The 27,943-nt window shown below is 40.5% G+C and overlaps 2 protein-coding genes and 1 non-coding gene across 17 annotated transcripts in view; 2 read left to right on the top strand and 1 right to left on the bottom strand.

Moving 5' to 3' along the window:
• Positions 1-24,237, top strand: part of Cep170 (centrosomal protein 170) — a 95,329-nt gene extending 71,092 nt beyond the window's left edge. For 7 of the 14 annotated variants that reach the window (XM_048357450.1, XM_048357462.1, XM_048357459.1 and 4 more), the window contains 7 exons: positions 5,808-6,042; positions 10,725-10,902; positions 13,291-13,461; positions 16,587-16,675; positions 21,520-21,613; positions 22,237-22,288; positions 23,800-24,237. In XM_048357450.1, the coding sequence (XP_048213407.1) occupies positions 5,808-6,042; positions 10,725-10,902; positions 13,291-13,461; positions 16,587-16,675; positions 21,520-21,613; positions 22,237-22,288; positions 23,800-24,089 (1,109 nt within the window). In that variant the 3' untranslated portion in view covers positions 24,090-24,237. Of the gene's footprint in view, positions 1-5,807; positions 6,043-10,724; positions 10,903-13,290; positions 13,462-16,586; positions 16,676-21,519; positions 21,614-22,236; positions 22,444-23,799 lie in introns of those variants that run through there. The other 7 variants (XM_048357461.1, XM_048357456.1, XM_048357463.1 and 4 more) reach the window with 6 other exon arrangements.
• On the top strand, positions 7,188-7,313 carry LOC125360296. The gene has a single exon (XR_007212694.1). It is a non-coding gene; the product is annotated as a small nucleolar RNA SNORA40 (small nucleolar RNA).
• The window catches only part of Uchl5 (ubiquitin C-terminal hydrolase L5), a 30,436-nt gene continuing 26,028 nt past the window's right edge, over positions 23,536-27,943 (bottom strand). For both annotated transcript variants that reach the window (XM_048357467.1, XM_048357468.1), the window contains exon 12: positions 23,536-23,546. The gene's annotated coding sequence lies outside the window, so the exon portion shown is untranslated. The remainder of the gene's footprint in view (positions 23,547-27,943) is intronic.

Raw genomic sequence — 27,943 nt, 5'->3', positions numbered from 1 at the left:
ACATAATAGAATAATGTGCTTCTAAAGACAGGTACTTCAAAACCCTTACAGACCTGAAAAGAAGCACAGTGCATTGTTGTCTTGACAGAGATAGACAGAAATCTATGTTTTTTTCTTTTATTATCTACTTACTTTGAAGTGTCTTCTATACTTACATATTTTAAAGTTTATTACTGAATAGGTGAAAACTAATTCTTATTTCGTTGGAAGAAGATGACATCATGAGCAGTCACTAAGTGCATGTGGCTCAAACTAGGCTGTAGAAATTAGCTACCTGTGAGCATTATCACAAGTATTGTTACTATCTCATTTCATTGTAGTAGTTAACTGTAATTGAGTATAAAAACTCCAGAAACTGACACCTAGACTCTTAACTGCTGTTGGTGTATTTGTCTGTGTACCTAATATTCTTTCACACGTGTGACTAGAGTAGTGAGGTGTAGATATTTATGTAAGTATCCTGTAAGCATGCTCTTATTACTTCATAAGCAGCTTTGTTTATGGGTGTGGCTACAAAAGGTCAGTGGATAATCCATCTATTATAAAACTGGGAGATTTATCATTATTTTCAGTCAACAACATCTTAAGTGCCCAGTCTTGAATTAAGAGTAGAAGGAAAGTTGGTGTATAATTTTATCTTTTATTTTTTGATTTACATCTACCACAACATATCACACAAGACTCAAAACTGAAGGTAATTTTGAATATGTATTTTTTCCACTTTCTGTTCCTCTTCTTCCTCTTCCCTGCTGCTTTCCTCTACTTTTATTTCTGTTGGCTAGTGGGTTTGATAATGGTAGCCATAGTCTGTGGTAGGAGTAGATACATGCTGGAACTGAAGAACACACAATTGTGGACTTTCTAAATTACTTTAACCCTTGTTTCTACATGTTGAGCTTTAATTGGTTGTTTAAAAATTGATTGCCAAGTATTTGATGACTACTGTGTTTTGATTTGTGTTTATCTAGTAATGTTTTCTTTGTTTCTTATGGCTCTAGTACCTCTTCAATTCACATTCCCTTTGTGCTGCATTCTATGGTGTGTATCCTGTAAATTTCTCCTGCCTCGCTGTTTTGTCACCCTCCCTCCATTCCAGTGCATTGAAATATTCAATATTCTTCCATCCTGTCATAAGCTGTATCATAAATTGTTTGATACCAAGTAGTGTAGAGTAGTTCTTCCTTGTATACTGGTAACTAGCTCTTATCACATAAGTGAGCTAGTTTTATTCCTCATTGCATACTGTGAGACTGTGATTGCTTTAGTAAGTTTGAGAACCATAAGATACCATATTACTGGGCTGGGAATATGGCCTAGTGGTAAAGTGCTCGCCTCGCATACATGAAGCCCTGGGTTCAATTCCTCACCACCACATATATAGAAAAAAGCTGGAAGTGGCGCTGCGGCTCAAGTGGTAGAGTACTAGCCTTGAGCAAAAAAAAAAAGCCAGGGACACAGTGCTCAGGCCCTGAGTTCAAGCCCTAGGACTGATAAAACAAAACAAGATACCATATTACTTACATATACTAATTTGTATTCTACTATGAATACAGAAATTGTTACTCAGTTTTCTTTGTCTAAAAAGAAGTTTGAATTCCTTAAAATTCCTTAGGGAAAATTGAGATGCCATATGTTTATGACAGTATATAAAAAATGTACTAGTCATATATTAAGTTGTGACAGTCATGGAATTTAAGAAGTAGAAAGGATATTTCCTTTAGGGACCAGGATGCTGAACTACCTTGCTCTGTCCAGATAGCTTAGCACTGCTGAGCAAAATGAGAGCCCAGTGCCTTTCATTACCAGCCTGTTGCTTTCTGCCACATCTACTCTTAACTCTGAAAAACACATTGCCAGCTTCTGGAAGATAGCTTAAATCTATTGGATTACCAAAAGTGTATATAAGTTCAGTATACAATATCACAGTTGTGTATTAAAATTTTTTGCAAGTCTGCTATTTTACCTAGTTTATGCCCTTTATTCCACTCTCTGGACCTAAAGCCACATTGCAATTGAAAAGTATAAATTCAGATTCTCTTAAGCACCATTTATCATACATTTATAGTGTCCATTTATAGTATTATAAATGTCCATTTAGGTGTCCATTTATAGTACTATATCTGATCTAGAAATTTAGTGGCCATGATCTTACAGTTAGTGGGGAAAACATTACAGTAGCTACATATAGTAGGTAGTATAAATAAGGTAGTTAGGTATCTTTGGTAGTTGACATTTCTAATGGCCTAAAATAGTAATAATCTTGAATGGAAAAATAAAAGCTTAGCCTTTGAAATATGATTTAAACAAATAATATTTTAAGTTGTATATTCTGTAATCTTAACAAAAGTTTTTATAGGAATATATATGATCAAAATTGATCATTGAGGGCCGGGAATATGGCCTAGTGATAAAGTGCTCACCTCATATACATGAAGCCCTGGGTTCAATTCCTCAGCACCGTGTGTGTGTGTGTGTGTGTGTGTGTGTGTGTGTATATATATATTTTTTAAGCTGGAGGTGGCACTGTGGCTCAAGTGGTAGAGTGCTAGCCTTGAGCAAAAAGAAGCCAGGGACAGTGCTCAGGCCCTGAGTCTAAGCCCCAGGGCTGGCAAAAAAAACCCCAACAAAAACAAAAATTGATCATTGGAAAAGTTTGATTTGCCAACTTTATATTAAGTCCTTTTATGCCACTCTGATGTAATTTGTTTGTAGGAGTCTTACCAAATTGCCCCACCTCCAAATTCTTTCAGTGACATTTTTTTCAATATTACTACAATAGAAATGTCCATACAGTCTTATTTAGAATAACATGTTCATAATTATAGACCTTGAGTAGCCAAAACAAAGCAAGGGTTTTTTGGTTTTTTTTGGTTATGTATGAAATGCACACCATCGAAAGTAAAAACATATTGATACCCTTAGAAAATGTTTTAGAGTATTTCACCCTCTCATTTTACCCTAAGTGAAATTATAAAGATGTCCTCCAATTTTTAAAATATACACTCTTCTTTTGCTTGTTTTTAAATATATTACTAAATGCTTTAGTATTTGTACAGACTTCTAAGTAGATCTATAAAACTAATAGCCAGATGCCTCCAGCTCACTCCTGCCATATTACCTACTGAGGATATCGAGACCTAATTGTGGGTCAAACACCACAGGCAGAAAAGGCCTTGAGACGCCATCTCAAGTTAACCAGAAGAAATGCCAAATTGTAGATGCTCAAATAGTAGAGCCACCAACATGAGCAAGTAAAGTATGAGGTCCCGAGTTCAAGGCCCAGTACTAGCACCAAAAAGAGAGAGAGAGAGATAATAAACATTTTTGTTGTTGCCTTCTTTGTTTTTTACTGTTCCTCCTCAAAATGCTAATTGTTTTATACATTTTGGGACTCACATTAAAAGTTACTTTGAATGTGGCTCTATAAGATAAACTGTAGTTTGATCGTTAGGACTTGGTTTGGTTTCTCATTCTGCTTTTATGTATTCTGCCACATAAGAAATTCACCAGCTATTGATTGATGCTGTTCTTCCTAAATTACCCTATGTTCATCAATCATACTTCTTTACATTTTCATTTATTCTGTAACTTATTAAAACTCTGATGTTATTTGGGTATTTTTTCAAGACAGTTTTCAATTGTAGATATGTCAACCATAGCTTGAAATTATAAAATAGGTTATATGAACTAAAAATGATTCTTTTGGAAGTAGAGCTGGGGCTCAAAGTGGTAGAGCAGTGGCCTTGAGCAGAAGAGCTCATGGACAGTGCCCAGGCCCTGAGTTCAAGCTCAATGACTGATAAGTAAAAATGCCTCTTTTTTTATCTCTAAGATATTAAATAAACACACATTTAGTATTTTATGAAATGCCTTTATTGCAAAGTAAAAACTTGTTTGCCATATTTTTAACCTCTTGCTCTGATTTACAAACGTTTTTATACAATGGTTTCAAGTATCAAAATAACTTCAGTTTATGAGAGTTTGCATAAGTGTTGAAATGAGTGAATTTCTACCATGGTAAAGGTGTTATCTATGTAATGTTACCTTACAGTGTTAAAATCCAAATTTATATTTTAGTCTGACTTGAAAAAATCTGTGATTAATTACCTATAGTTCTTTATATGTTTGCATACATTTTTATAGAGCCAAAAGGTTTTGTATAGGTTCATTGTTTTAAGCCCCAGAGTTCCAAGGTGGGAATTAGAACAATTGGGTTGGCCCTAATTTATGGCATATTCTTGCTATTGATTTCTCTATTCCATAACCTAATTCAGAGTGTACCAACCAAAAAAATTCTTTTTTAAGAAAAGGCAAGGAAGGTATAAAAGTCTAGTGGAGAAGGATGAGGAAATTCTGGATTTGACCAATCTGCTGTTCAAATTAGATCAAGGTCCTGTGTGTATGGATAGACAGACATATTGAGAGAGAAAAGAAAACTCTTCCAATGTTAGTAGCAATTTAGTAGGAATTTACAGCAGATGCCAAAGTTTTGTCAATTAAAATACTAAAAATATCTCAGGCTGCTTCTAATCTTGAGAAAAGCAAATGCATTACATCCAGAAGCTCATTAATTTGAGAATACTTAATAAGTTCCAGGCATGGTGGCTTCTGCTTACAATTGTAACTACTCAGGAGGCTGAGGTCTGCAGATAGAGGTTCAAAGTCAGCCTGGGCAGAAAAGTCCATGAGACTCTTATCTCCAATTAACTACCAAAAAGTTGGAAATGGAGTTGTGACTCAAGTGGTAGAGCTTTAGTTAACATTGAGCAGAAAAAGCTATGGGACAGCTCAGGCCCTGAGTTCAAGCCCCAGTACTGCCACCAAAGATAAAATATGAAGAAAATACTTATTAAACATTTGCTGGCCAGTCATTCACTAGCTACTAGGTATGTGTTAGTGGATTATACGTTTCCTGCCCTTGTTTACTGTGAATTAGTCATCTCTTTGTTTTTTACCTCTATTTATGCTTCACAAATTGGCATATGTTTGGCTTTCATATCAACAGTAGTAAAATGTCTGCATATTTGTCTTCTGATTTTTCAAATGTCTCAGCAGTACCATTTTTAAATGTCCTCCCCTAAAATAAGAAAGTGGTAGTCACTTTCTTTAATGTGATTATTCACAGTATCTCCTGTGCCATAAATGTCAGTGATTGTGAAAATAGCTTAAAATTGCACTCTCCAGATTCTTACACCATTGTCTATTTTGACCATATGCTTTCAGTGTCCAAGAAGCAGAAAGTTTTACTGAAGATGCTTTGTTGTTTTTTTTACCATGTAAAAAGCTTTTTTCCAACCATAGCATAACAGGATGTTGAATGACAGAGGTAATGTTTTTTTTCTGCCATAAAGGCATAATTTCCACTGCAGGAATTATGCACATTTGTCTGTTGGGAAAAGAGGGTTTTTACCATCTCCATGTTGGAAGTCCATGTGGCATGAGGAAATCTTTTCCCCAGTTTTTATTTTTGTTGGTGTTGGTGTTGTTTCTGTCCTTTTGAAAACATCCATAGTTTCACGCAAATGAGAATATTTGCAATTGATTAGAGCTTGCTTAGTTGTTCATCATCAGTGAAATTTTCATCTGAATGTCTATTCACTACGCAATAGAAAACAGTCTTTTTGGTTGTTTTTCCTTATTTGTTGTATCTTTAAGGAGTAGTGGATTTACAGTTTATGTGAGGTATGTGTGTCAGTAACTGGCAACTGTGCTGTGTGTGCACTCATTGTGGTTTTGAAATCATACTTATTTTATCTCCTTTAAATGATAACATAATAATTCTTTTTTTAATAATTAAACTAATTTAGTAAATTCAAGATGGAGGCGCTTTCCTACTGATTATGCTTCCACCTCAGAAGATGAATTTGGATCAAACCGTAATTCCCCTAAACATACCCGTCTACGTACTTCTCCAGCCCTGAAAACCACTCGCTTGCAGAGCTCTGGATCAGCAATGCCTGCTAGTTCTTCATTCAAGCACCGAATCAAAGAACAGGAAGACTACATCCGCGATTGGACTGCTCATCGAGAAGAGATAGCCAGGTTGGTTTCCACCAACATTTATTTCAACAAAATTGGCTTTTGCTTGACTTGTACTACTAATAAAGATTCTGGGGTACACAGGTATGGCAAACTCAGTTTTTTGTCAAGAGAATTACTCTCCATCAGCTTTTTTCCTTTGTTTTTAAAATTGCCTTGTTTTTCAGTTACTTAAATGCCCATGCTACCAACACACTGTAGAACACATTGCTGTAGAATGAACTGATTTTGATTTCTTTCCCCTTTAAAATTTCTAATAGAGTATCAGCTCTACCTAATTAAGAATTCTACAGGAAGCTGATCTTTTTTAACTTCCAAGAAAGTAATAATCTTTAAGATATGTCGCTATTATTCTCTTGGGAAAAGTAGAGTGGATAAATTTTCCCTTTGTTCTTGTAGTTTGTTTTTGTTGTTTTTGAGAGGGGAGTCTGGGGCTGGGAACGTGGCTTAGTGGTAGAGTGCTTGCCTAGCATGCTTGAAACCCTGGGTTCGATTCCTCAGCACCACATAAACAGAAAAAATCCGGAAATGGCCCTGTGGCTCAAGTGGTAGATTGCTAGCCTTGAACAAAAAGAAGCCAGGGACAGTGCCCAGGCCCTGAGTTCAGTCCCCAGGACTGACAAAAGAGAGAGAGAGAGAGAGAGAGAGAGATCTTTCTCTGTAGCCCAGGTTGCCCTCAAACTCACAATCTTCCCAACTCAGCCTCCAAACAACTGGAATATACAGAACTGTGCCTCTATACACAGTTTCCATTATACTTTGATGAGTTAAGTATAATTAGCTCAACCCTTTAATAAATGAAGATATGAGTGTTAAATGACTTTGATATAACTTTTAGATTATATACAAAAAGGAAAATTCATGCTCCAGATGTGATTACTTAGTAACTTACTTTGGTTGAACATTAAAGAGTAGTTATGGCCAGGCAACAGTGGCTCATGTCTATTCCTGGCTACTCAGGAATCTGAGATCTGAGGATCATGGTTCAAAGCCAGCCCCGGCAGGAAAGTCTGTGATTCTCTTATCTTCAGTTAGCCACCAGAAAACCATAAGTGGCACTGTGTGGTAGAGCTCAGGGACAGTGCCCAGGCCCAGAGTTCAAGCCCCATGATCAACAAATAAATAATTAAATAAAATTAAAGAGCAGTAGCACTTGCATGTTTGTCTTTAATTTGTAACAAAGCCTTACAAACAGGTGGAAACAGTAAATTCTCTTTTGCAACCCAGATCTTATTGTGGAGTATGAGATTTTGTTAGATGTAAGAAGGAATATGATTCCTACAGTATTCGGCAATGTTGGAGTTTGTTAACTCATACAGGTTAGCTCTGAGAACAGTTGATGTAAAAGGTAAAATAAATGAAGAGCAGTTGCAATCAAACTGATGTAACCATGGTTCAAATGCAGTGCTTGTGTTTCATATTTGTAAGATACTAAATTTACTGTAGTATGTCATATGTTACCTAGACATTTTTGTTGCATACATGCTAAAATTACTTCTTTTTTTAGGATATTAAGTTTAATGCTTGGCAGTATTAGTAACATGCATATGATATTAATCCACTGATGGGTTTACAATCTTTTACCATAGTTCAATGGTGTTTTCTCTTTGTTGACTTCTGTGACTTGTTTTTTCTGGCCCATTAATTTAAAATAGTCTTTAGTCCTTTATGTTTCATGACTGATTACTTGCACGGCTCTACTTTTTACAGAACCTAACCTTCTAATCTCATTTTGCCAAGTATCTTTAATTTTCAAGTACCTTTATTAAATGAATGGATAAAGATGATAGTCACTGAAACTTTTTATGTCAAGAAAAGGCTCTGGAATCTATAAGATCATCGTGGACCCACAAAATGTTTGTACAGAAAAACATCACATTTTCTGTTCTGGACATAATTGACTATAGCAGGTCTTGCTCTGTTTCACCTTATCTCTTTCCTATGAGGAAATGCCCACTTGCACAAGGTCAAGGAGGGACCAGAAAACTAGACTATATGTCTCAGCCCACCCCTCAAGTTCTCTGTGCCCTCCACTAGAAAGACTAATAGCCTTGATCTTCTGGGAAGGTAACACAAGGGGTGGGAGGAGTGACCAGACATTGTTTTCACTTGGATTTGTTTTGCTTTGTGCAGTGCAGCACTACCTTGTTTATGTTTTTTCTGTCTGCAGAGCTCTAGAAACAAGCTGGTCACCCCCTTATCATGCATGTCCTCTATTTTCCAGTAGCAAATTTTAGAATCTTAATTTTTCAAGACACATTTTTGTTTACATATTGTAGCACCATAGAACTCCTTTGTTTTGTTTTTCATGGGAAACAGAGGAAAAGAATGAAGGATACAGTATAGAAGGAAAGAAAGTTAATGTTGATATTTTACATTTTTATTGGGCAGTAGGTAAGTTAGCATGATGTAAGAAAAATTATTTTCAAATACTTTAAATCATAAACTAAAAATGTGAAAAATAATTCTATCCTGTACATTCATATTCTATACACAGACATGATTAAAAGATAAAGCCAACCTGTAGCATTTTATCTTTATGAGTTGAGAGCATTATTTGCAAAAGTAACCAGTTTTTGTATACCCATACAGAATTCTTTTAGATTAAATTTACTTCTACACAATAGATAGATAGATCACATACATAGATATGCACATACATTCACAATTAACTACATATACATGTGTATGTATGTATGTATGTATGTATACAAACACACAAAGTCCCCCTCAACTCAACAGATCATTTTTAAGCACTCCTGTTGTGCTTAGCCTGAGACCATGAGGATGACTCAGATAGAAATATACTTAGTAGAGTCCAAGGTGTGTATGTGTCTGGTTTGTCCTTGTGTTGTAGTGTGTCAGATTTGAAATGTATGATGTTCTGCTCAAACAAAGAAAAAAAATATTCACTTACTAGATGAGCTCACTAAAGTTAGGACAACGATGGCCAAATAATAGGAATTGTTGAAGCCAGGTCATGGGTATTCATATTTTGTGTGCTTTGCAGAGCAAGATAACTTCAAATCTGCATTAAAGAACACTAACTGTGGCCAGGCTCCAGTAGTGCATGCCTGTAATCCTACCTGCACAGGAGGCTGAGATCTGAGGATCGCGGTTCAAAGCCAGCCCAGGCAGGAAAATCCGTGAGGCTCTTATCTCCAGTTGACCACCAGAAAACCAGAAGTGGTGCTGTGGCTTAAGTTGTAGAATACTAGCCTTGAGCTGAAGAGCTCAGGGACAGTGCCCAGGCCCAGAGGTCAAGACCCACAACTGACCAAAAAAAACCAACCAAACAAACAAAAAAAACCACTGTGAAAGCAGTGTATATACTATTGTCTGAGAAAAGAGAGCTTATTATAGGTAGACTCATGATTTATACCAAAAGTTATTTTCCAAACAGGGGCCAATTATGGTCTTCCACCTGTAATCTTAGCTGCTCAGGAGGCTGAGAGATGAAGACGATGGTTTGAAGCCAGCCCAAGCAGAAGAGTCTGTGAGACTCTTACCTCCAGTTTTCTACCACAAAGCCAAAAATGGAGATGTGGCTCAAGTGGTAGAGCAACCAGCCTTGAGTGTGAAAGCTAAGGGATATTGCCCAGACCGAGTTCAAGCCCCATTATTGGCAAGCGCGCACACACACACACACACACACACACACACACACACACTTGCCATAGGGAGGGGGTAACAAGTATGTACTCACTACCTTACGTATGTAACTGTAACCCCTCTGTACATCACCTTGACAATAAAATTAAATTTAAAAATTGTCCTAAGGAAATGAAAATAAATTTGAATGATGTATTAGATCTTAAAATTAAGATTACATTTTTATTGATATTACCAAGGAAGCAAATAAATTGTAGCCATAAGTGAAAATGTTGTGTTCTTTTATAATTTGTTCCTCTGGGAGGTTTGGAAGGAGTAGGATAGTCAGATGACCCAGTCCACAGTAGACAGTGCTGTCTGTGCATGATGTAAAGTGCATGGAGCCCGGGCTCCCTGTGCTCTCAGGTGGGGTTTAGGGAACCATCTCAAAAGTGTGTCTAAATCATAAACAGAGTACTTAGAGTTCTAGTTATATTTGATTATTCCAGTTATCCAATTATTTCAGGTGTTGTAACAGCATAGGATCCCCTACTAACATATTTAATAAAACAGTATTGCAAGTTAATGACTTAAGTAACTTTGAAGGATTGGTGACTTATAATGAACTCTGAGGTACATGTAGCAACTGTAATGTGGTTTCAACTATAATGGATTACAAAAATCACCGGTATCACTACTACACTTGGAGCTTATTCCTGTGTTTATAATTGAAAGAAATACCTCACATCAGTTACTGACAGGTTAGTAGAAATACGATTGCTTCTTCTTGTTCAGAAACTGCTTGAATTCTCAGTTACCTCCCCGTGATAGCACCATTAGTCATTATCATGTGTTATATATATTTAAAGGTATGTCTCTACTTTAAAGCGTCAAGGTGTTATCTTGTAGATTATTCGGAATGTAGTTATCTAGAGTTAAGATCTAAGACTTTTTAGTATCAAAATAATTAAGAACACTTCCAAAGAATCCTAAGTCTTGATTATATGCAGTTTCCACAACTAGTTCTGGCATGATTGTGTTTCTAGAGCTGGTATTTAAGTGGCATTAAACTTCCTTCCTAAAATTACCACCAGGATCAGCCAAGATCTCGCCCTCATTGCTCGGGAGATCAACGACGTGGCGGGAGAGATTGACTCGGTGACGTCCTCGGGCACGGCCCCTAGCACCACAGTAAGCACTGCTGCCACCACCCCTGGCTCTGCCATAGACACTAGAGAAGAGGTAGGAGATCTTCATGGAGAAATGCATAAGGTTCTTTCTTTTCTTTATTTCTTTTTCTTTTAGCTTTTTGCTTAATTTCTTTTACTTATGTCCCCCCTTCCTGTTTGCATGACTCTCTGCGTTTTCCATGTTGCTTTAGCAAGTTTATTTTGTTTTGTAACAACTAATAAAGGCTAACATCTGGTCTACTACTAACAAAAGCCATTAGTATACGCACTTTGCCTGCTAGCTAATTCCTGGTCCATAACTATACTTGAAATGTGAGTATACATGATATCTGAAAAGCAAGCCAAAATCTGACAAATGAGTGCATAAAGTTTCAGTAAATTTTGACTGATAACACTCCAATTCTCTTTGCTAGTTCACAGGGCACTATATGTTAATCACAAAGTGAAAAACTTGATAGTTTTCAATACTTTAATAATTCTATTGATGAATACTAACATATAAAATGAAATATTTTAATAACAAATGTGTACATACATATATAAATGCTCAGATTATTTCTATAAACTATGGGACATAAATTAGCACAGTAGACTGTTGACTCACCCACATCAAAGCCTTGTGCAGCAAAACTTCACAGGGCACTATCTGCATAACATTCTTCCAGAAAGTTCCCGCAACAGAAAGCTAATGGTACAGTGGTCTCTTATTCCTTGATATCAGTAGAGGATTGGTTCCAGAATCTCCCTCCTCTCCCTACAGATATAAAAATGTAAGGATACTCAATCTCTTATAGAAAGTGATTTAGTCACATATCAAACTTTGGTGCATCCCTCCACACTAGACTCATGCAATGTGAGCACTGTGTAAAAAGGTAGTGCGCTGTGTTGCTGGGGAGTGACAGAGAAAGTTGCATGCATGTTACTTGTTCATCCATTTCGATCATCTTACATAGACAGTATTGACTGCACTCTCTGGCCATGCTATTTTGATCTGGGCAGAAATGCAACCAAATAATTGACATTTACAAGAATTAAAAGGTTTGGAAGCATAGCTCTAGTGGTAGAACACCTGCCAGAAGTTTGCCAGGTGTGAATGAGCATGCCTCTAATCCCAGTGTTTGGGTAGAAAGATTGTGAGTTCAAGGCCAGCCTGGGATGCATAGCAAAACCCTGTCTCAAGCAAAACAACAACAAAATTAATGTATAAGTAAATGAATTTGTTTTTGTATATGTAAAAACCGGGAACCATTTTTATAGTTTTAAGGGATTGAAAAAATAGAAAGTAAGAAATCATACCATGAAAATTGTGTGAAATTCACATTCCAGGGACCATAACTAAAGTTTTATTATTCCATGTGGCATAGTCCCTTGCTTTGACCATTGACTGGGGCAGAGCTGAGACAAAGACCACATGGCTACAAAGCCTAAGGTACTGATTGCCACAGAAACGTTTGCCAGCCCTTGATCTTGATGACTCACTTCCTTTGTTTTATTAAATAATAACATTATTAAATAAATAAAGTAGTAGCCAAAAACAGCTAGCCTTATTGATTCTGGTCAACTGTTTTCTTCAGCTGCTTTTTGTCACATTTCTTCTTTCATGTAGTTCTTTAATTATCACTTTTTGTCTCTTTTTCTTTCATATATTGTCTAAGTTAAATGATATTTCATCAGTCTGTGTAGAGTTTTGTTACCACCTGATGAGTTGTAATTGTAAATGAAATCATCCTTTTTGGTTAAAAAAAAACTTTTCTTGGTGACAAGACGTACACATGTGCCTGGTACATTTAAAATGATGATATTATTTTCTGTTTTCTAACTAAAACTTCCCTAACATGTTTATTAACATTTACCCAGACCCAGTAAGATTATGAAGCATTTCATTTGCTAGAGTCCATTTCCCTTTCTGTTTTATTCAGAACGTTAAGAGTTCACCCCTCTTCAGTAAACTGTGTCTGATTGGCACTGTAGATGGCAGCATATCATCTTGACTAAGAACAAAATACTTAAGGTTTTCCTTTTGTAAACCTAATTAGAATATGCAATATATGTGTCTTATGAAGAAATTTGGCACGTGGATTTGGATTGGACAAAACAAGATAGGAAAAAAGAAATAGAAATACAACTTTGTAAGACAGCATGAGTAATTGCACTCCTTGTCCATCTACATGGCTTAGTTATTTTCTTGGTAGCATCTGTTCTTCAGTTGAAAAAAATCTTTTTCATGGAAGAATTGCATTTAGCCTAGTTACACATGTTGGATTCTGAAAATAAAATCTATGTAGATGAACATCTGTTTTATTAAGGGATTACTTTGAAGTAATTATAAAAAATAAATTGGTTTATTGAAGATGTCATGTTTCTGTTTCTATAGAATGAAGTAACTTCTGTCAAATGAAAGAAATTATATTAGTGTCTAAACTTTTCAACATTACTCTGTTCTCATAAGGGTTTGCTTTTGTCTCATTAGTTGGTTGATCGTGTTTTTGATGAAAGTCTCAACTTCCGAAAAATCCCTCCACTAGTTCATTCTAAAACTCCAGAAGGAAACAATGGTCGGTCTGGTGATTGGAGAGCTCAGCCGGTAGAGCCTCCTGACCACCTCACCATTACGAGACGGAGAACCTGGAGCAGGGATGAGGTCAGTCAGCCATTGACCTTAGCGTGGCAACGGGGGCAGGCCTCAGAGGTGGGCTGGGACAAAGCCGTTGCCTTGTAGGCAGAAAGCATTGCATCTGCATATCATATCATCTACAGATAATTGACTCTGAAGGAATTAATATCTTAAATGACAAAAGGAAAACTATAAAAATGTAGTAAAAGTCATAGAAAAATATCTCAACATTCTCGTAGGGGATAATTTCTTAAATTACACGATTTTTTTTTTACTTTCAAAGATTGATAAATTTAAATATATTAAAACTAAGGACTTTTTTGGGGGGCCAGTCCTGGGCCTTGGACTCAGGGTCTGAGCACTGTCCCTGGCTTCTTTTTGCTCAAGGCTAGCACTCTGCCACTTGAGCCACAGCGCCACTTCTGGCCATTTTTTATATATGTGGTGCTGGGGAATTGAACCCAGGGCCTCATGTATGCGAGGCAAGCACTCTTGCTTGCCAGTAGGCCATATTCCCAGCCCTAAAACTAAGGACTTTTATCAATCAAAAAATAGTTTAGTATGGTGCTGGTAGCTCACCCCTATAAACCTAGCTACTCAGGATGCTGAGATCTGAAGATCAAGGTTCCAAGCCAGCTCAAGCAGGAAAGCCTGTAAGTTCAAGCCTCAAGGCTACTGCAAAAACAAAAAGTTTTAACACCAGACAGCAATGGCTCGTGCCTGTAATCCTAGCTACGTAGCAGGCTGATAATCTGGAAGATGGCAGTTCAAGGCCAGCCCAGGCCGAAAAGCTCACTCGGCTCCATCTCTCAAGTGACCAGCAATAGCAGAGTTGTGTGCATTGATCAAGAGGTAAATAGTAAAAGAGTACAGCAAGCAGAGTTGAGAAAGAGGAATGGATCATAGATTGATATTTCAAGATGCCTGTTTCAAAGAATGGGATCTGAATGCTGCCAGGGGCTCACACCTGTAATCCTAGTACTCAGGAGACTGAGATATAAGGATCTCAGTTCAAAGACAGCCCTGGCAGAAAAGTCTGTGAGACTCGTATTTCCAGTTAACCCCAAAAAGCCAGAAGCGGAGCCATGACTCTAGTGGTAGAGTGTTAGCCTTGAGTATTAAAGCTCAAGAGTAACACCTAGGCTCTGAGTTTAAGCTCCAGAACCAGCTCGCATACACGTGCATGCATGCACGCACGCACACACACACACACACAATGGGACTTTGAAAGTTCATGTGTTAGAAGATATGTGTCCTTCCCACTGGGAAATGAGGCGGCTAGCTCGGACGCCACACTCAGTGTGGTACTTGCGCAGCATGCTTTCGCTGTCGTGGCCTCCTGGGCATTGTTCTTAACACCCGGAAAGGGGCTCATTCTTTCAGGGTACCAGACTAATTCTGAGCGGGTATTTTCAGAGACAGCTGGTCCTGTAACTAATCATTTTTTTTATTTATAAAGATGTTTATATTCTTTAGAGTTGAAATATGTAGATTGATAATCACAAGGTTGACATTAGAAATGTATTTAATACATGCTTTATGAAGTACAAAAGAGAAATATCATGTTCTATGTTAAAATCTTTCTTTAGATTGTCCTTCTCTTTCTCATTCTCTCCTAATTGGAGAATATCTTTGATTTTGTTAAATTTTCAGTACTGGGGCTTGAACCAGCTTTGTACTTGCTGAGCAGGTGCTCGACCAGTTGCGCCATCGCCCCACCATTGATTTGCCCTTTATTATTCAAGTGCAGTTATGAATTTTTGCAGGGGCCACCCAGGAATAGGGTCTTCTAATTGTAGCTTCCTGGCTGAGATTACAGGCACATGCCACCATGTCTGGCTTGTTGGTTGAGATTGGCCTTGAACCATGCTCCACCTGATCTCTGCCACCCCTCTAGCTGGGAGCACAGGTGTGAGACCACACCCGACTCCGTGTTCCACTTGTACTTGAAGACCCTAAATCCCATTCAAATTAGATGGCTTTTTTTATATTATTTTTTACATCCTAAGTAAACCATTTGTCTTCTACTGATTTCCTGTCTTTGTTCCATTTTTCCCATGACCTCTTTTTTATTATGTCACCTTTACTGAGCTAAGTCCACTCACAGTTCTTCCAGCACTGCCTCTCAACATTTCTCACTTGTAGCACATACTCCCCGAGTGCTGTTACCTCCCGTGCTGTGGGCCTTGAAAGCAGGTATTCAGACAATCTCCGTTTTTCTAGGCTTTCTTGTAGTCAGGATATGGTCCTGAATGTATAGACAGGCTGATTTTGGGATCCATGAGTATACTCAAAGTCAGTCAGTCCTTTTTCTAGAATACCGTACCATCTCTGCCTTTCATGATTCAGACAAGAGCTTCACCAGCGGCAGCTCACCTACTTTTCTTGTTGTGGATAGCACAGCGCCCGGCCCGCTGCCCGCTGCCCTCTCTCAGTGCTCTGGAGAGCTGAGGGAAGGAAGGACCGCAGCCCCGCACCGGGGAGGCCTAGCAGCCTGCTTCTGTGGCCCGTCCTACAGCGCCCACTTCGTCCGTAGCTCAACCCCATCAGGAAAACTTACTCTTTTGAGTAAATTTTTGAAAATTCCTCACTCCTCTCTCCAAGTAAAAAAACAAGCATTGTGTCCCTCTTAATTTGTATATGGCTATTTCTTGATAGAAGAATTTAGATCCCAGAGTTGTTTTGTTTTGGTTTTTTGTTGGTCATGAGGCTTGAACTCTGGGCCTGGGCGCTGTCCCTGAGCTCTTCAGCTCAAGACTAGACCTCTACCAGTTGAGTCACAGCGCCACTTCTAGTTTCCTGGTGGTTAATTGGAGATGAGAATCTCACAAACTTTCCTGCTCTGGCTGGCTTTGAATTGTGGTCCTCGAGCCTCAACCTCCCCAGTAACTAGGATTACAGGTGTTAGCCACCAGCACCCAACTCCCAGAGTTACTTGAATTATTCTTTTCCTGATGATTTGGACTTGAGAGGGGGATAGTAGTTGAAGGGAGGGTAAAATGGGTTGCAGGAATTCCTTTGTTAATATTTCCCACTCATAACTTACTTCATTGTTTTTTATTTTTTTCAATTAAATTTAGCATAAGGATGGGAAACAGTAACTTGTGATTAGTATTCTTAGAAGCCAACCTACTCTTTCCTTTGTGTTTCAGGTCATGGGAGATAATCTGCTGCTGTCATCTGTCTTTCAGTTCTCTAGAAAGATAAGACAGTCTATAGACAAAACAGCTGGAAAAATCAGGTATGTGCTGTTGCTCTAATCTTGCTTTACATCACTTCTTTTTTGTTTTTCCTTTATTATTTTACTTTTTAAAATTTGTTATTACTGTCTTTAGTTGTACAAAGGGGTTTCTTTTTCCTTTTTTTTTTTTTTTTTTTGCCAGTCCTGGGGCTTGAACTCAGGGCCTGAGCACTGTCCCCTGGCTTCCTTTTACTCAAGGCTAGCACTCTGCCACTTGAACCACAGCGCCACTTCTGGCCTTTTCTGTGTATGTGGTTCTGAGGAATGGAACTTGGGGCTTCATGAAGTATGTGAGGCAGACATTCTACCACTAGGCCATATTCCCAGCCCAGGGTTGCTGGTTTTTTGTTTTTGGTTTTTTTTAAATTTTTTTATTGTAAAGGTGATATATAGAGAGGTTACAGTTACATAAGTCAGGTATTGAGAACATTTTTTCTTGAGTAGTGTTCCCCTGCCCTCAGTTTCTCCCATTTTTCCCCTCCCAACTCCCCTCCTGCCAAGTTTTATAGTTCATTTCCAACTAGTGCTTAGTGAGAATCACTGCTGAATTAGTTCACACTTTGTCCACCATATTTCTGTGCTTCCCATTCTCCTCCCCAAATCAGGTACACATACATACAAGACAAAAGTACAGAAATCAAAAACAACAACCAAAGGAAAAACAGGAAGGAAAAAAAACCATTTCTTGGAGAGTTCATTTCAATAAGCATCATTTTATATGATGATATGCACATAGCTGTTGAGTAAGCCAGACCCAAAGAAACAGATTGCATGGTTTCTCTCATTTGTAATAATAGAATGTGCTTATAAATCTACAAGTAAACCCAATGAATAATAAAAGACAAAAAAATTACATTTGGACGTGATAAATTAAACAGGACTCTAAGCATTCACAGAGTGAGACCAAAGGAGGATATTCTTAGGAGAGAATTGCTTCTTTTTAAATCCCTGGCTTCCCTGTTGGGAGGAATTGATGGAACCCTGAGCAGGTCTCTGCTCTGCTCCTTGGTTTTCAGGCACAAGTAAGAGCTAGACATTGAACGATGTCTTCAGTGTGAGCCTCTATGTGAGAATTAACAGCTATAACCACCCAGACTAATTTTACTAATAAGAAACATTTCCTTCTTCACAAAATTAATAGTAAGTTACAATAACAGAACCTGGGCTGTGAATGTGGCTTAGTGGTAGAGAGCTTGCCTAGCATGCATGAAGCTCTGGGTTTGGGTTCTGTTCCTCAGTATGACATAAGCAGGAAAAGCTGGAAATGGAGCTTTGGCTCAAGTGGTAGAGTGCTAGCCTTGAAAAAAAAGAAAAAAAGCTGGGAATATGGCCTAGTGGCAAGAGTGCTTGCCTTGTATACATGCAGCCCTGGGTTCGATTCCCCAGCACCACATATACAGAAAATGGCCAGAAGTAGCACTGTGGCTCAAGTGGCAGAGTGCTAGCCTTGAGCAAAAAAGAAGCCAGGGACAGTGCTCAGGCCCTGAGTTCAAGCCCAGGACTGGCAAAAACAAAACAAAACAAAAAAAGCCTCAGGGACAGTCCCCAGGCCTTGAGTTCAAGCCCCAAGACTGGAAAAGTAATAGTAATAACAACAACAACAACAGTAATAATAGCAGAGTCTAAATGCTACTTTTACCATAAGAACTCAAACTTTGGTTTCCTCTTTCTTAATGGTATAGAGACAGTATATGAACTTTTCTGTGACCCAGGAAATTTACATGCCAGCCTCCTGAAGCCTACTAGAAGTTTTAGCTTTTTATTGTTGCTTTGGGCTTTTGTGGGTTTTTTTGTTTTTTGCTAGAAACAGGGTTTGAACTCAGGACCTCATGCTTAGCTTCCTTGCTTGGCTGACACTCTACCACTTGGATAACACCTCAAGCTCAGCTTATTGCTGGCTATTTTGAAGATGGAATCTAGTCAAGGTGGCTTGGAGCCTTGATTCCCCCTTGTCTCAGCCTCCTGAGTAGCTAGGATTACAGATTGAAGCCCTTGGTGCTCAGCTTTAAGCTCATGTATTTTTATGTCTAAAATGATACCAGTTCCTCTCTTCATTGTCTTTCTAAAGCCAAGCATGGTAGCATAGGGATCAAGGATGGCCCCAAACAAAGCAAAAAATGGTTGCAGGAGTAGCTCAAATAGTAGAATACATGATGAGTTCAGAGACAGAGAGAGAGAGGGTGTAACCTATACTGTCTTACTCTGCATTATTTTATTTTTAAGCACTTCTTTTTTTTTTAATAACAAATAACATAGTGGGGTATGAGGAACAAGGTAACAAACAGTACAAGAAATGTATCCAATGCCTAACGTGTGAAACTGTAAACTCTCTGTACATCAGTTTTATAATAAAAACTTAAAAAAACAAAACAAATAACATAGTGAGATACAGTGGCTCACATCTGTAATCCTAGCTACTCGGGAAGATGAGATCTCTGATGATCAAGGTTTGAAGCTAGCCATAGAGGAAAATGCTTAAGACTCTTTATGTGCAATTAGCTACCAAAAAGCCAGCAGTGTAAGTGAAGCTTTGGCTCAAGCGGTAGTCCTGAGCACAAAAAGCGAAACGAGCGAGCTGTGGGTGGCTCACATCGGCTGTCATCCCAGCTGCTCAGGATGCTGAGATCTGAGGATCAATCACAGTTGGAAGCCAGCACGATAGGAAAGCCCACAATCACCCAAGAGCTGGAAATGTAGTTATGGCTGAAGGGACAGCAACCATGCCCTGAGGGCAGGGCAAGCAGAAAAAAAAAAGAAAGAAAAAGAAAACCTAGAAGAGATTGAAAAAATAGGAAAATAGTACAGTCATCCCTCACTATGTCACGCCTCACGCACTGGGGCTTCACTGTTTTGAGGGTAGATAGTGATCCTGCACTTAGCGCGGGAGCGGTTTGCAGAGACCCTGCGGCAGGTGAAGATCTGTGAAGCAGCACTAAGTGACCCTCCATGGGGCGAGGACCACCAACTGAGGCTACTGGAGGCCGTGGAGGCCTCTGGAACACAACTGCTACAACAGGTGAAGGATCACTGGAATTTCAGCAAATAAATTGGACTCTTATTAAATTAAGATCTGTCATTCATTTTTTTAATTGCAAACAACTTCAGAATACATTTTATAAAATCTGTACTTAGGAGTCCAATGCACTTTATTCCCTCTCCGTGATTGAGTAGTGTTCTAATAGTGTCTTCAGCAAGGTTTCTTTTCTTTTAATGACACACCAACCTGAAGCTCACTGATCTCATTTTCTGTCCATGAGAGAGCTCTTCTTCCCTGGTATAGCCGTCCTCCTGTGTGGCTGCATTCCCCGGGCTGACCCAAGAGAAACTCCAGTCTGTCTCATTGAAAACACGCAGCATCGCTGGCTACTTAGTACATGTGAATTAAGAAACCTGTCCCAGTCCCAGGACTGCTTATGACTTAATATAAATACTTGAAGAATAGAGAATGTTCTTATTTCAAATTTAATTCCACTAAAATTAGAGTCTCATAAAACTAGGCATTGTGGAAAAATTATTCACTGGAGGAATAAATGAGATACACATTGATTAAAATCATCTTACATATGCAATGTTGGACTGGACTATATCTCAGTGATAGAGTCCTTGCTTACCTGCATACAAGAATCTGGGTTTGGACTGGAAATGTGGTTTAGTGAGTTCAAGCCCCAGGACTGGCAAAAAAAAAAAACAAAAAACCAAAAAACAGTTAAGTTTTATTAGGGGTTATGCCATCGATACTTTTTTTATACCCAGTTTTCAATTGTGAGCGAGGTAAACATTAAGGGGTTATGCATGCAGTAATAAACATCAAATCAGTTATGTTTTAAATATAGGCTTTTTACCTAGCAGAAGGACTCACCTATAATCCTTACTATTCTGGAAGTGGAGACAGGGAGGATCAGAGCTTGAGGCCAGCCTGGGCAAAAAGTTGTAAGACCCTATCTCAACCAATAAAAAAATAAAGTTGCCAGGCACTGGTGCGCGCGCCTATAATCCTGAGCTATGACGGTCAGGGTTGGCAGCCAGCCTGGGTAGGAAAGGCCGTGGGACTCTTCTCTCCACGCCACCAGAAGGCCAGAAGAGGAAGGAAAGCCATAGGGGCAGCACCCAGGCCCTGAGCTTTGGCCCGAGGACGCAGAGGAAGAGCGGACACAAGGTGCCGGTGGCTCGCGCCTGTCATCCTAGCTGCTCAGGACGCTGACACGGGCCAGCCAGGCAGAAAAGTCCATGATACTCACACTCGCAGTTAAACACACAGGAAAAAGCCTGAAGAGGAGCTGTGCTCCAGTGGTAGAGCTTGAGCAGCAAAGGTCAGAGAGAGCACCTAGGCCCTGAGTTCGACCCCAGGACCACACCAAAAGTGTAGAAGGACTTTTCAGAAAGAAGCATAGTTGAGTGCTTCCTGGCAAGAGCAAAGGTCTTGAGTTTGAATTTTAGCACTGTCCAGAAAAAGTGATACTAAGATATAAGGATTAAATCTTGGTTAAGATATATAAGTTAAGGCGTTTTCATTAAGGTTATTAGCTACTGTTATCCTATTTATATTAACAAAAATGTGATAGATTTTTTTTTTTTTTTTTTTTTTTTTTTTGGCCAGTCCTGGGCCTTGGACTCAGGGCCTGAGCACTGTCCCTGGCTTCTTCCCGCTCAAGGCTAGCACTCCGCCACTTGAGCCACAGCGCCGCTTCTGGCCGTTTTCTGTATATGTGGTGCTGGGGAATCGAACCTAGGGCCTCGTGTATCCGAGGCAGGCACTCTTGCCGCTAGGCTATATCCCCAGCCCGTGATAGATTTTTGTATATATGAAACATTAAGTGCTACGTCGTTGTTTTTTTTACTTACAGGATATTATTCAAAGACAAAGATCGGAACTGGGATGAAATAGAGAGCAAACTGAGAGCTGAGAGTGAAGTCCCCATTGTAAAGACCTCCAGCATGGTACGTGCCGCGCTCCTCAGAGATGTGCGCGTGCAGCCGCGGTGGGAAAGGTGTTTGGTGGTGTGCACTGTGCTACAGGAAGGATTGTACAGGTTTAGGGAATGCAGCCCTTCAGCTGACGATGCACAGAGTTAAAAAGGTTGATGATTTTGCAAAGGGTCTGAAGGAGGAGCTTTTGTGTTTCTTACTGTGACCTATCTTGTTCTTATAGTAATTGTACATTGCAGTTGATGAGTCATTTTCATTTCATACACTACTTGTCTTTCTTTAAAAAGAATTGTACCAATGATTATTTTGCTCAAAGTATAGTTCTAGAAGTATTTAAATTGTAGTTTATAAATTTCTCCAAAGAAAATCGGCAGACACTTTGTTACAAAGCTGTTGAGTGACCAGTATAATATTATCTTGAATTTTTTTACCTTCTGCTGTCAAAATGTCATTGAAAAAAAAAGTAACATTAAGATTCTAAGTTTGAATCCTATTCACTGGATGTCATAATTATTTCATATTTCTACTAATGCGATTTCCCATAAAAATGTCCAAAAAAAGAAGATTGGGAGGCATTGCTTGTCAACTGAAAATGTTTTGTAGTGAGCTAATGTTTGTTACTGCTTTCTCTGCAGGAGATTTCTTCTATCTTACAGGAACTGAAAAGAGTTGAAAAGCAATTACAAGGTAAATTTGCCATGGACGTGGGTAGAGCACGTGATGTTACCATTGGATGTGAAGGCATACCACTGTAATCCCAGCACTTAGCCTAAGGCTGGATGATCTGCAGCTGCAAAGTATTCTAGGAGCTGAACAACTGGGAAGGAAAAGGAAGGAAAGAGAGGAAGATGAAAGGAACAAAGGAAAGGGAGGGGTGGAGAGGTGAGAGGAGAAGGAAGGAGGGGGGAAAAAGAAGGAAAGGAGAAAAAAAGGAAAGCAGCTGGGTGCTGGTGGTTTACACTTGTAATCCTAGCTACTCAGGAGGGTGAGATCTGAGGATCACAGTTCAAAACCAGGCCCGGTAGGAAGGTCTGTGAGACTCTTCTCTCCAATTAACCACCAGAAAACCGGAAGTGGTGCTCTGGATCAAGTGGTAGAGCACTAGCCTTGAGCTGAATAGCTCAGGGACAGAGCCCAGGCCGAGAGTTCAACAGACCAAAAGAAAAAAAAAGGAAAGAGAATTAAAGACAAAGAACAGTTAAGGGCTATTGCACTCTAGGAGGTATTTCATAAAATATTGGGACAATATTGATTAAATGTAATGCTGTTTATGAGAAGGTGCAGTTCCATATATCCACGTCATTCATGAGAGGAAAGGGTTTTTCCCATCCTTGGATTTGGACGAGGGCCTGGGCGCTGTCCCGGGCATTTTCTTTGCTCATGGCTGGCGCTCCGCTGCTTGAGCCACAGCCCCACTTGGGACTGTTTAGTGGATAACTGGAGACAACAGACTTCCTTACCTGGTCTGGCTTTGAACCAAGATCCTCAGATCTCAACCTCCCGAGTAGCTAGAATTATCGGTGGGAGCCACCGGTACCTGGCTAAGAGGGAAGTTTAAAACCCAATATAAAATAATCACATCTACAGGGATGTTGAGTCTTGAGCATCATGAGCCAATTAAATACTAAACATTGTATGCCTTAAAATAACTCTAAGGAGCATATATAGCTAAAAATGCTGCTTGATGATTGCCATCCTGCGCACGCCCAGTCATAATTAAAACAAAAGACTGTGACTCTGGATGATAGAATCAGGCTGTATTTTGAAAAGCCTCCTGAGTGGTTTTGTCGTCGACAGTGCTTTACCCTGGGTGAGACCTGCCCTCCCCACCCCGAGCTGGCGGGCGGGGGGGCGGGGGGGGATGTCAGTGCTCAGCCCTCGGCCAGTACCCCGCACGCTGTGGAGGGGGCACGGTGGAGGGAGCGCGGCGCTGTGGTCCCGCCGCCTTGGGGTGACCCCCTTTGACCCGTGACAGATGGGTTAGGACTGGGAGCGTAGACTTACAGTCGTTCTCGGTGTCTCCGTGACTCGTTCATCACCGTGAGCGCCGATTCCAGGGCCTCGCGGAGTTGTGCGCGCGTCCTCGCTGCTCGCGCGCGTCCTGGCTCCGCTGGGCCGTGCGCGCTCCCCACGGGGGCGGGGCGGCTGCGTGCGCGCTCCCCGCCTCCAGACCGTGACGCCTCCCTCCTTCTCCCCAGCCATCAACACCATGATCGACCCCGACGGGACGCTGGAGGCGCTCAACAACATGGGCTTTGCCCACGCCGCCCTGCCGTCCCCGCCCACCCAGAAGCCCAGCCCCGCCCACCAGCCCGGCGGCGCGGGGCCGAGCCCCACCCTGGGCCCGCCCGACGCCCGGGCCGCGCCCGACGCCGCGCCCGCCGCGCCCGCCGACCTGGAGCACGCCGAGTCGGAGGCCGACTTCAGTATCCATTTCAACAGGTTCAACCCCGACGGGGAGGAGGAGGACGTGGCGGTGCAGGAATGACTTTCCCGCACGCACGGCGCAGCCGCCGGGGTGACCGGGACGTCCCCGTGGCGCAGCGCTGACCAACAAGACGGCTCCGTCAGCCGCAGCCCCGGCCGCCCGTCTCGGTCGTCTTATTTATTTTGTACCTGGGATGAGGTCCGCCAGCTCCTCCCAGCCGCGCGGGGCGCCCCTCCCGCGCCGCCCCCGCCGCCGGGCCCGCAGCCTCCCCTCCCGCAGCCACCCCAGCCCCCACCACCTCGGGACCCCGTCTCCGGTGCCAACTGCCCCCGAACCCGCCGCCCCGCGCTCGTTCCCGGGGCGCGGACGCCCCGCCCTGGCCCGGGAGCGCCCGAGCGTCCTCAGCCCCCGGGGATTTCCGCCGGGGCGGGTCGCCGGGTCCCCTGCGGGGCCGCGGGGGTGACCGGCCCGCCTGTCTGCAGACCGGTGAGGACTAACTAACCGTTTGTACATAGCAAACTGACACGACTTTGTGTTAACCCCCGTGTTTTACTCCACTTTCACAAAGATCAATTTGGCACTTTTTTCCAGTTTTTTTAATGGAAGATTTTTGTCTGTCATTTTAGATTAAACAGTTATCTAGAAACATTAAGCTAGACACATAGTTTAGGTGGAGTATATTTTTAAAACTAAGAACATGTACATTTGCCCTGTGTTACCAAGTTTATATGAGACAGTTGAAAAAAACCCCAAAAAACAAAACCTTTCCCCCTTGAAATGATCATGAAGGCAAATTGTCATTAGGATTGGAGAGCCAGTAGTCATGAGTTGATAGTTCCACTCCCAGCAAGGAGTTGCCTGCTTCCCATAGCACCCGGTGGTCAATCCTGTCTCAGCCTTTCCCGCGCACACGGACCTGCAAGACGCAGCCGAGGCCTGGGCGCGCGCTGCTAACAAAGCCTAAGTGAGGTCTTTCACACCTGGGTTTCACTTCCTCCCTTTCTGTCTCTTCTTTGAGTTTCCTCACTCTCCCTCTTTCTCTCCCCACCTCCTCTCTTCTCTCATCCGCTCACATTTCATTTGGATGAGTTTGAAAGAAAGTACTATCTTTGTTTCCAGAGCACTATAATTTGGCTGAATTTTAATTCTTTTCAATATTGTTAGGAGACCCAGATTTACCCCCATGACCTCATCAGTCTATAACGGTTAAACTGCAACTTTATGAAATGGTCTTTAATATTTTATCCATACCTTGTGCTACATTTGTTTTAAGAAACCAAGTAACTATACTTTAAATCTTCACAGGATTTAAGAAATCCTCTACTGTTGGATCAGTTAAAATGCGGAATTGTTTTGTAGAGATGTAAAAAAAAAAAAGCCTGTTGTATAATGGATCTCGTATTTTTCTTTAAATTGAAAAAGTTAAATGAACTGTTCTCCTTGTAAAGCTAAATTCCCCGTTCTAATAAAGGAATACTGAAAAGGGTTTTAAAGAATTAAAAGATAAATGCTTTGAAGGAACAAATAAAACATGAAAACAGGGTCAGTCCATTTCAAGAAAGTTAAACTAAGCATCATTGTTCCCACTTTTATCTTCGGGTACTAATCATATCCACATGGGAGTAGAAGGTAAGGACTTCAGGAAGTATTAGAATCTACTCTGCATATATTATTGTTTGTTTACAGTTTTGTTCAATTATAAGCCTTTGACCTTTTACTATGTTGTTTTTATTTTATATAATACATTATTCTCCTTATTTATTTTTATTACATTTATTATGTTATTTTGTTATGCATTTACAACTCCATTTTTAAATAAAGTGTTTCTGGAACTTTATACAGTGATTACATATTTTATTTCTTCTACCATCTAATAATTCATCAGTTTCCCACATAACTATTTACAAACCACTTTCCAAGGCAACTGAACCATTGTTTTAATTGACATGACCATTTGGAAATGTTTTGACTTTAAATTAGAAAATTAAGTATAATTCACTTTCATGATGTTTAGCCAGCCTTGAATTCCTTTTGACAGTGATGTTTGGAAAAGTAAAGTATCTGGACATTTGGGCAGGGTGCCTGGTGACTCAAGCCTGTAATTGTAGATAGTCAGGATGTTGAGATCTGAAGATCACAGTTCAAAGCTAGCCCAGGCAGGAAAATCCATGAGACTCTTATCTTCAATTAACCACCAGAAAACGGAAAATAGTACTATGGCTCAAAGTGGTAGAGTGCTAGCTTTGAGCTAAAAAAGCTCAGTGACAGTGCCTGGGCCTGGAGTTCAAGCCCCCTGACCACCACCACCACCACCAAAGAGGCATTGACATTAAAATGTCTTTGCATGAAGCAAGCATGTGTGTGTTCTAGTGAGCAGGGTGAGCTGACTCTGCTGGGAAAGGGGCATCCACCTCAGGACAGCATGAGCTGCTAGCCTAGCCCACACTAGTGTGGGCAGGCTTTCATTGAGAATTGCAGAAAGTATTGTCCACAGAACTGGCTGTTTATTTGGTTCTTTTTTCCTTTTGATAGTATTGCAGGGCCTTGAGCTGGCTGAGAAGGCATCCTTTAGCCATGCCTCCAGAGCCTTTTCCATTGATGATTTTCAAGGAAGAGTCTTGGTTTATTCTTGGGCAAGCCTGGACTACGATATGTAGATACCTAGATAGATATAGATATACATACAGAGATAGGCCAGTCCTGGGCCTTGGACTCAGGGCCTGAGCACTGTCCCTGGCTTCTTTATGCTCAAGGCTAGCACTCTGCCACCTGAGCCACAGTGCCACTTCCGGCCATTTTCTATATATGTGGTGCTGGGGAATCGAACCCAGGGCTTCATGTATATGAGGCAAGCACTCTTGCCACTAGGCCATATTCCCAGCCCAGAACTGCCTTTTTAAAAGCATAACAATTTTTAAAGAGTCTTCACCTACCCAGTCATTATATGAAATTTTAGAAAAGGCAAAAATGAAGTTTTCTTTCAATTATTCGCTCAAAACCAGCCACTTTACATACATCCATTTCTGGATTTCTTTTCGGCCCTTTTGCTTAATGACATTTCGAACCAACACATGAGCCAAAACAGGGACAAGTCATAAGTCTTTATTCACAAGCAGAAATGATTTCAAGGTTCACAAAGCATTTGTAATCAAAGAAGCTGCAGACAAAACAAGCCATTACAGTATGGAAATGCCTACCAAAGAATTTTACCAGAATTAGATAAAGACGAATCCTTGTAGCTCATAAGCATCATCTGACACTACTCTTAACTGTGACTTCAATGATGAGATTTTTATTTTAATAAACTATCTTATGGTTATTGCTTTCTGTGATGTAAAGAAAACCACAGATTTTTACCGGTTTTCTGCAAACCATCTTTCTTTTTAGCTGCTGCACACACATGCCCCCTCTGCTGTCCAGCTACAGTCCTGTTACAGTTCTCTCTGGCTCATTTGCTGGAAACGCTCCTTCTCCGCCACCTCGCAAATCAGCAGACACACACTAACCTGGCTTCCCGGTCTCTCTCCTGTTCTACGCACTGAATTGTGGCTTACTACTCTGCAATAATTGGGGCCTTGTTACTGCTTTAGGAGGCGTAAGCACAGAAATGGTGTCAAAGTGAGTCTAATTTAACCCCAAAAGAATCCTCAATAAAAATATTAGGTTAAAATTTAAACTGTACGACAGCTTTGGAAAAACATCTATCACCACTTTTGGAATGAGGAAAATAAGTATTCACCCACAACCAAGGGAAAAACAGAGTCTAAATTACTTGCAACTGAAATTATGGAGGAGCAACAACACCTCACTGATTTTCCCACTCAGTTTTGTCCCAGGCTCCTCCTGGGAGTTCTGAGTAATTTAACAGTACTGTGATTAGTAAGCCTTAAAATAACCCTATGAAATTCATGTGA

Source organism: Perognathus longimembris, chromosome 11 (assembly GCF_023159225.1).
Source record: "Perognathus longimembris pacificus isolate PPM17 chromosome 11, ASM2315922v1, whole genome shotgun sequence".
In the NCBI taxonomy this organism is placed as follows: Eukaryota; Metazoa; Chordata; class Mammalia; order Rodentia; family Heteromyidae; genus Perognathus; species Perognathus longimembris.
Note: the sequence above shows the minus strand (reverse complement) of the source record. Positions and strands in the feature narration are given on the sequence as shown.